Source organism: Mastomys coucha, unplaced genomic scaffold (genome assembly GCF_008632895.1).
Source record: "Mastomys coucha isolate ucsf_1 unplaced genomic scaffold, UCSF_Mcou_1 pScaffold19, whole genome shotgun sequence".
NCBI lineage: Eukaryota > Metazoa > Chordata > Mammalia > Rodentia > Muridae > Mastomys > Mastomys coucha.
In genome coordinates, this window is record NW_022196901.1 from 16,322,580 (window position 1) to 16,332,173 (window position 9,594).

Below are 9,594 nucleotides of genomic sequence, written 5' to 3' on the forward strand. Positions count from 1 at the left end.
GTGTGTGTGTGTGTGTGTGTGTGTGTGTGTGTGTGTGTGTGTGGTTTTGATTTTTTTCCCCCTCTGTCAAATATTTCTATACAAGAATACTTTGATGGGTTTGTTGGTGGTGGTTTTTTGTTTGTTTTGCTTTTTGTAAGGCAGAAGATCTGATGTATCCCCAGCCTGGAACTCACTTCGTAGCAGAAAATTTGAACTTCTGATCCTCCTGTCTCCGTCTCCCGGGGTTGCTGGGCCTGAGAGCATCCACCACAACACTTTGGTACTGAGAAGGAAGCCAGGGTCAGGCAGCTTTAAAAGTAGATTGCCCACAGCCTCTTCCCAAAGTTCTACCCTTATATTTGAGAGAAGTCTATTCTTGCCTTAAACTGTTGAGGAGTATGTAATTCCTCTTGTGAAGTTTGTTGATTCAGTAGAGGAAGGTGTTGCCTAGCTCTAATCCCAGCACTAGCAGGCTGAGGTGTGAAGATCAAGAATAAGTGCCAGTCTAGGCTAACCCATCTCAAAAAACAAGTGTATTTCCCAAACAAAGACTCTCTGAGGCCATTGAAAAAGATGGAAACAGTATCAAATCATTCAACTTGATATAAGAACCTGACTGATACAATATAAACTCATTCAATCATTACTAAAGAAAATCTATCAGAGAAATAATATACAGAGCCCAGATGGACATATATGGAGAATTGATAGAATTATATGTTATTTATTGCATTAATATATTTTTAGAAACTACATAATAGTGTATAAAAGTTATTAAAATAGTATTTCTGACAACTTGTAACATTGAGAATAGAAGAAAATGTTCCTAAATTGATGGCAAACACTTATCTAAAGGCAAAGATATTTTAGTTAAAGGTATTTAATATTAAAACATTATTTGCATCTTTATTAAGTTCAAGGATAGAAGTGGTCCTATTGCAACTATTTAGCATTGTCCTGGAGTCCCAGACATCTCAACAAGAAAAAAAAATCATAAAATTTATTAAGTGTTTTAAAGGAAACAAGATTATAGAAAAAGAAATAAAATTCTAATTTGTAAATGATTCATTTTGAGTCAGAAAAGTGCCAGAGAATTAACCGAACAGTAGATATGGTAAGCTAGAATGCAACAAAAATACAATTAGTGGCTTCTTATAACTAAGCACTATGTGCAGGAATTCAGTATAAATTTAATTGAAAAGATTTCATTCGTAATAATTTCTAAAACTCAGAATATATCTAGCAGGAAGCCTGTATGTGGATGAACCACACAGTAACACCCTGGAAATATGACTGAGCTATTTCCAAAGGTTTCCTGCCTTTTAGACTCTTAAGGATAATGGTCCCACCTTATCTACATAGTGCAAAAACCAATGGCATAATTAATCAATGCTCTTTAGGCAAATGTCCAATCAAATAGGTGTACCTGATGTTTAAAGTAAGAGACAAGATGCTGTCAGCATTAGGGGTACATGCTACTGACATGCAGTGCCTAATAGACATATATCGTATTATCATTGGCTAATACTTGATGGCTATAGGCCCTTGTTTCTTACATAAACTCAGAATAATAGTAGTATCTTCCTTCTAGGGATGCCTGAGAATCGAATGATATAAAACATGTAAAATAGGGACTAGAAAGATGGCTCAGTGGTTAAGAGCACTGACTACTCTTCCAGAGGTCCTGAGTTCAATTCCCAGCAACCACATGGTGGCTCACAACCATCTGTAATGAGATCCAATGCCCTCTGTGGTATGTCTGAAGGCAGTGTACTCATATACATTATATATATTATGTATAAATATAATATCTGCAGGGGAGGCGGACATCTAAAGTGCTTACAACAATGCCAGGGGCAGCCATCTACTGAGCCTCTGACATTTGGCCTGCCTATTCAGAAAAGGCTTAACCTTTTCTTTATCCTTTCAGACTCTGGCCAAAAGAGAAGCGAAAGCAGGCTTTCCCACACGCTGCACCTTCCCAGTCTTCAGCAGCTCCTCCCCTCCCACAGGCCAGCCTCTGTTGCTGACACCACTTGCATTCTTAAAGCCATGACCTTCCTTCTTCCTCTTCTCCCATCTTCCTCTTCCAGGCAGATGTCAAGATTTATAGCTTGCCTACCCTGTGGTTTTTCTCTCACACATGAAAACTGTCCATGACCTTTAAAAAAAACCATACAGCTGTGCCTAGTATCAGAGTATGTGTTCGAACATTTCACACATTAAAAATAAAACACATGACCGGTGATTTTCAGTGAATTCTAAATGGCTTTCTTCTCATGCAGAAGACCTAACCGATGGCTCCTATGATGATATCTTAAATGCGGAACAGCTTGAGAAGCTTCTGTACTTGCTGGAGTCAACTGACGATCCTGTAATTACTGAGAAAGCCTTGGTCACCTTGGGGAATAATGCAGCCTTCTCCACTAACCAAGTAAGCCTCGTCTCTCAACACAGTCGAGCGGCTATGGCCCCGTGCTGAACTCTCAGAGCCTAGCCTCTTGTGCTCACAACAGTGTTTGCTTTTCTTTGCTTCAGAAAGTCACAGCCAGATAATGACACACAAAGTAATTCCTGGGAAGCTGGACACTAACATCATGTTCACAATAGTTCCTGCTCAACACTAAGCAGAAAGCAGTCTTTTACTTAAAGTTGAGCAATGCCTTCATAAAACAGTGAATGCATCTAGCATTTAAGTTTATGCTTTAATGAGACAGTCAAACTTGGTGGAGAGGACCCGATGTAGGTGGTCCTTCGTGGTAACCATAGATTGGTGTAACTGGCTGAGACCCAAGAGTATAATTCGAATGTTCTTCCCCGACAGAGCATGAAGAAAAACAGTTTGTGTTTTTTTTCAACAGTTTTTTTCTTGTTAACATTCACACCAACAGAGATTTATTTTGAGCTAAAAAATTTTGAAGGTTTTGCCACTGAAAGTGATAAATGTTTGGGGAAAGACAAGCATTTAAGGTGATTACACAATGTATGCATATATCAAAACATACAATCTACTCCATTAATGTATAGTGTGTGTGTGTGTGTGTGTGTGTGTGTGTGTGTGTGTGTGTGTTTATGTATCAGTTAAAACAAAGGGAGGTAGGTCAGTGAGTAAAGTGCACTGTCCCAAGGCGACACCAGCATGCACTGTGCAGTTGAACCCAATTAACACTGTTCAAATCGATCCCAGCAGCAGCTCGAGGTTTTCTGCTACCCGCTCTAGTGTTTTGAGTTCTCAGATGAAAGGCACACACACACACACACACACACACACACACACCCGCCTGCTTCTGCCTCCCAAGTGCTGAGATTAAAGGCATGTCACACCACCACCCGGCCTGGGCCACTTCTTAAACTCCATGTGGCTGATGTACCCTCCTGCAATATTCCTGAGTTATTACTTACTAAAATCTAGATTCCACTTTTGCTGCCCCAGACCCAGACCTGCAGCCCCCTTAGCTGCGTTCCCTGGCACCTACATGACGACTGTCTCTCTGTCTTCTGAAGCTCTCAGGCCTGGTGTCTCTCTTCCTTCCCCCACATGGCAGCCAGTCTCTCCCTCCTCCTCCACCCCTTGCCCAGGAATCCTTAAAGTCCCACCTTTGTCTCCCTGCCTAGCAAGTGCCTCCTTGTTTTTTGTGTGGATTCTCATGCAGTTTTGGGGACCAGATTAATATAATACAAGCAGTGTTAGACCAAATCCACAACACACAGTAATCCCAGCACTAGGGAAGCAGTGACAGGTAGTCTGCAGGGCTCATTGGCTTAAGTGTAGCCTAGTCAACAAGCCCCAGATCCTAATGAGAGACCCTGTCTCAGAAATAAGACAGCTTCTGAGAGACAATACCTCTGGCTCATACATGTGAACGTGATCCCACATACACGGAATATTCCCACCCACCCCTACACAGCAAAAGAAAAGTAAATAAGTAAATGTAAAATTAGGCCCGAGGAGAGACAGCTCAGTAGATAAAGTACTCATCTTACAAACATGAGGATCTGAGTTCAGTTCCCAGAACTGAAACTAAAGCTAAAAGCCAGGTATGGCATCCACTTGTCGTCTCAGCACTGGCTAGGTGGAGACAGACAGTGACCCGAGGCCCTCAGCATTCAGCCTCATGTACATGGCTGCGCAGATTCTACACGTTAGCCATTAGCTTCCAGTCCCATGATGCATCATGTTGCATTTAACCAAGAATGATCTACTCTGCTTCATGCACCGTGTGTCTTTTATCCTGTTGTGTATTACGTGAGTCCCTATGTGTGTCTGCCTGGTGTATGCCTACGAGTGATGTCTGTGCCTACAAAGATCTTCACTCTTTATTTATTGAACAGTGTCTTAGTCAGGGTTTCTACTGCTGTGAAGAGACACCATGACCATGGCAACTCTTATAATGGAAAAGATTTCATTGGGGCTAGCTTACAGCTCAGAGATTTAGTCCATTATTGTCTCAGAGGGAAACATGGCAGCATGCAGACAGACATGGGACTGGAGAAGGAGCTGAGAGTTCTTCATCAGGATCAGCAGACAGCAAGCGGGTAGGGAAACTATAAGCCACTAGGCCTAGCTTGAGCATCCGAAATCTCAAAATCAGCCTCCAGTAACATACTTACTCCACTAAGGCCACATCTACTCCAACAAGGCCACACCTCCTAATAAGGCTTCTCCCTATGGGCCTGTGGGAGCCATTTTCCTTTAAACCACCACAAACAGCATAGAAAACAGCATGTGGGGAAGGATGGAGCACTGTACAGAGACCACAGTTTTACAAGTGTTGCTGGCCAGCGGCAACAATAAGAATGGGTTTTCTGGAATATGGAGTCAGGGAGAAATTGGCAAGCCATTATGTTACCTTAATCCACGTGGAAGGTTCTTAAAAAATTAGACAGCACTCAAGTGTGATCACTCAGCCATCTTTCATTTAATGATCTCTTGTTACAAGCCCACAGGTAGGTGAGGCAAAGCCCCTCCCCCAAGTTCGTCAGCATGCCGGCCCAATCAGCAGCTCCTTATTCGGTCTCTGGAGGTGGGATTTCCGATGTAACTGGAACCAGGAGAGAGGCGTGGCAAATAGCAGGAGGTGGGCAGAGAGGTGTGGTTATGAGAGGCAGGCAGGGTCAAGCAGGAGGGTTACATACAAGGGATTAAGTTACTGGCCCCTACAGATCCCAAGTGACCCAGATAATTAAACATTGTTTCTCAGCCAGTATCCATAAATAGTTATTTTCATATTATGTCTTTGCTGCTTTCAACAAATGATTAATGATAATAACATGCATTATTCTGGGTCAGGGGCAAGAAATTACATAACTCAAGATTGCAGCTGTGCATTAGTTTAGGTTGTAAACGTTGATTGTTGATTGTGTGGGGAACCCAAGGCAAGGTTGGTTGTTAAATTTTTCTCTTAAAGCAGGTAAAAACAATTTGAGTACACGGTAAGCTACCAATCTTAAGTGACTTCTAGGTGTATTATTAACTTCAGCTATTAGATCCAGCAAAAAAATCCAGTCTTAGAATACAAGAGGTATTTCAGAATATTGTATGTCCATACTTAGTGAGTCCCAGCCAATGAAAGAGCTGTCTCAAAAAAATAAAATAAAATAAAAAGGAATAACAACTGAGGTTGCCCTCTGCATGTGCACACACACACACACACACACACACACACAAAATGTAAGTAAGAAAAGTCTCTAAAAGGAAGATTTGTGTATGTGAAGATCATTTCTCTAGTGTTAATTTTAGTTGCATTTCTAGATTCATGGAATCAGTAAAAGGGCTGCATATTAAAGCTATGGTCCATTTTTTCCTCTCCCTTAGGCCATTATTCGTGAGTTGGGTGGTATCCCAATTGTCGGAAACAAAATCAACTCCCTGAACCAAAGTATTAAAGAGAAAGCTTTAAATGCACTAAATAACCTGAGTGTGAATGTTGAAAATCAAACTAAGATAAAGGTAAGTTGCCTGGGGTAAAAATACCTCAGGTTTCTGTACAAAAGAGAGTGACTCTGGGGTAAGCAGTGAAGCTACCAGTGCTCTGTAACCTCACAGGCAACAAAGACCTTTAAAAGAAACAGGGACAAATTGCAATAATCTTTTCTGCACACTGTGTAAAGGTTGTCTTTGCCTTATTTGGATGTTGATTTCTGTGCCAGCAGAAAGCTGAGCACTGGGAACTTTGGTATTGTTATTTTAATGAGGCATCCTTTGCCTCTGTTCTGTAAACATTCTTCTCCATCAGCTTCTGATTGGTTCAGTTTAGCTGAGGGCCTGTAGCAGGGCTGGAGAGACTAGGAAGGACACTGGAGATAGGAAATCTGGGAAAGATTTAGGCTCCGGGATTCACCAGCCAGACGCAGAGGAGGTCAGACTGAGTGAGAGGTAACGGGCCATGTGGCCTAGAATAAATGGGTTAAGTAAGACAAGCTAGCTAGCTGGGAGGTAGCCTTGCTATGGCCTAAGCTTTCATAAATAATAAGTCTCTGTGTCATTACTGGAAGCTGGCAGGTCTAGACAGTCTGACCATGACCTAGAGCAGTGCTAGGTGCCGAGGGTGGATTTCCATTTAATTCAGGGGGGTGCTAAAGAGTGAAGCCCGATGTGTGGAGCACACACCAGCAGAAAGACTTGTTAAACAAAAAAACCAAGCAAACATAACTCAGTGTTTTAAAACTCTGTTTTGTGGTACAAAATAGAGACACAGGGTGTTAATTCTGATCTAAGTAGGCCTAGGAGAGGTAAGCCCTTCTAAGGTCATGAGGAAAAGACAAATCCGAAGGAGAGTTGGGTAAAAGATGAGGATAAGCAACCGACGGGAGTCATTGTTACATTCAAACCTGGTCTAGTCCACCCTTGGTAGGTCTCAGTTGTTTCACTCAAACAGCCAGTCCAGCCTTGGTAGGTCGTAGTTGTTACATTGTCGTAGGTCCCAATTGTTACATTGTCATAGGTCCCAGTTGTTACATTGTTGTAGGTTCCAGTTGTTATATTATCATAGGTCCCACCCTCACCATCAACCAGGAGTCAGTGCTGCTTTTTAAAGGATGGAGATACAATAAAACTATGACTAAAGAGAAACAGTTGGCTTCTGAGTGTAATTTAGACTTTAAACCCTTGATCTCTGTGTCCTTATTGTTATATCTATGATGGCATCTGTGCATTTGGACTATCTCACAAACATTAATAATGTGTATTGGATTGTTAGTTGATCATTTCTTGGTACCTGAAATTAGGAATATTTTCTTGTATTTTATAGTTTTTGATGGCATTCAGATTTAGTAATAAATTTTTCAATTTGGAAACTCATGCATGAGATATAAGTACTGCCAAGTGGTTCATTGCACTACACTATTGGAGGTTAGTAGCAATGTGGAGTCACTCACATAAACTCAAAAGCACATGCACTCACCTCACTACATAAGAGGAGTCTTGAGCTAAATTTAGGCCTTTGGTTCTCAGCACAATGCCAGGCGATTAGCAAAGGCAGCTTTAAATAAAATGATCACCAAAGTTGGAGGGCCAGACACAAATGCCATCTTTTCTGAAGAACTCGTTCATCCTGAACCATCAAGTTGCCTCCTCTACTGTGTAGAAAGTAGCCACTCAGCAGAAGTTTCTGGAGAGCCAGAGTTGCTCAGTGGTTCTCTCTTACCTTCAGATATATGTCCATCAAGTCTGTGAGGACGTCTTTGCTGATCCCCTGAACTCTGCAGTGCAGCTGGCTGGACTGAGGCTGCTGACAAACATGACGGTCACCAATGACTACCAACACCTGCTCAGCAGCCACATCGCTGGCCTGTTCCACCTGCTACTTATCGGAGGTGGAAGCGCCAAGGTAGGCTGTGCTGCAGTCTTGAAGAACTGTTGCATCAGACTTACTTAAAGTGAATTTCTGGTCCTCGCATGGCAGCACACACCTTTAATCCCAACACTCTAGAGGCGGACCGATTTCTGTGAGTTAGAGGTCTACCTACTCTAAGTAATGAGTTCCAGAGAGGGGAAAAAAAGATGTGAAATGCCATACCATATTTCAACCCTGTGAAGTCCTGAAAAGATGGTGGTGCTTTTGATCCCAGCAGAGGTAGGTAGATCTGAGCTCACAGTCAACCTGAAGTTTATAAAAAGACTTATAGAAGCCCAAGAACATCTGACCTTTATCCCTAATATTGAATTGCAGAATCCATGTGTGGCGATTACGTGCTGTGTTTCTTGCCTTGGGTGGGTGGCCATTTTCTGACAATTAGTAAAATCTTGTTCTTCTAGAATCCCTGGCATCATTACCCAGAAATAGGAAGTAAAAGGATTCTGAGAAACCATGACAGGAAGTTGCAGCTTATGTTCACCTCAGGATTGACCAGTTTCAAAGATTAGCATATGAAGTAATGGGTTCCATTGATTTGGGTTTTATATGTGGTTTGTATTTGTTTTCTATATAGTTTGTTTTCCTGCTCCTCCTCTTCAGCTTACTTCCCCCCAGCCTGCCTGCCCCCACTCAGCCTTCTCCTCCCCAGTGTCCCTCTCCTTTTTCATGTCACATGCAGTCCATTGCCATTATCATTGTCGTCATCATTATTACACTTACGTTTAGGAGGGGAGGCACGTGTTTAGGTCAGATGACAACTCGCAGAAGTCAGTTATCTCCTTCCAATATGTTGTCCCAGTGTTTGAACTCTCAAGGTCCTCAAGCTTCGGGGCAGGCCTTCGCCTCTTACCTTCTTACCAGCCCTGTTTTAGTTATTTTTTAAAAAGGGTTGATTTTTTTGGTTTTGGTTTTGGTTTTGGTTTTTCGAGACAGGGTTTCTCTGTGTAGCACTGGCTGTCCTGGAACTCACTCTGTAGACCAGGCTGGCCTCGAACTCAGAAATCTGCCTGCCTTTGTCTCCCAAGTGCTGGGATTAAAGGCGTGTGCCACCACTGCCCAGCAAGGGTTTTATTTTTTATTTTTTAAATTGGTGTATAAGTGTTTACGGTAAGGGTGTGTGTGTGTGTGTGTGTGTGTGTGTGTGTGTGTGTTTATGGTGGAAGTATATGTGTTTATGGTAGATGTGTGTGTGTTTATAGTGGGTGTGGGTGTGTGTTTATGGTGGATATAGATGTGTGTTTCTGGTGGATGTGTGTGTGTTTATGTGGATGTATTGGTTTATGGTAGATATGTGTGTGTTTCTGGTGGATGTGTGTGTGTTTATGGTAGATGTGTGTATATATTGGTTTATGGTAGATGTGTATGTGTGTTTATGATGGATGTGTGTGGATGTGTATTTATGGTGCATGTGTGTGTTTATGGTAGGCATGTGTGTGTTTATGGTATGTGTATGTTTATGGTGGATTAGTATGTGTGTGTATGTTGACAGTGGATGTGTGACATGAAGCATATGTGGAAGTTAGATGGCAACGTTATGGAATCAGTTTTCTCTTTCGGCCTGTGCATGGATTTGGGGCATGAAACTCTTGAGCTGGACTCGGTCTCACTGTGTAGCAAAGTCTGACCTTGGGCAGCTTTTCCTCCTGATACTTCTGAGTGCTGGGGTCACGGGCATGCACTCCCTTGCCTGATGTCTTAGTCAGGGTTTCTATTCCTGCACAAACATCATGACCAAGAAGCAAGTTGGGGAGGAAAG

At 42.3% G+C, this 9,594-nt stretch overlaps 1 protein-coding gene across 1 annotated transcript in view; it reads left to right on the plus strand.

Annotated features, from left to right (window-relative positions):
* The window catches only part of Armc10 (armadillo repeat containing 10), a 19,711-nt gene that overhangs the window by 1,456 nt on the left and 8,661 nt on the right, over positions 1 to 9,594 (plus strand). Inside the window, exons 2-4 of the mRNA XM_031380089.1 lie at positions 2,268 to 2,416; positions 5,798 to 5,932; positions 7,635 to 7,811. Coding sequence (XP_031235949.1) covers positions 2,268 to 2,416; positions 5,798 to 5,932; positions 7,635 to 7,811 — 461 coding nt within the window. The remainder of the gene's footprint in view (positions 1 to 2,267; positions 2,417 to 5,797; positions 5,933 to 7,634; positions 7,812 to 9,594) is intronic.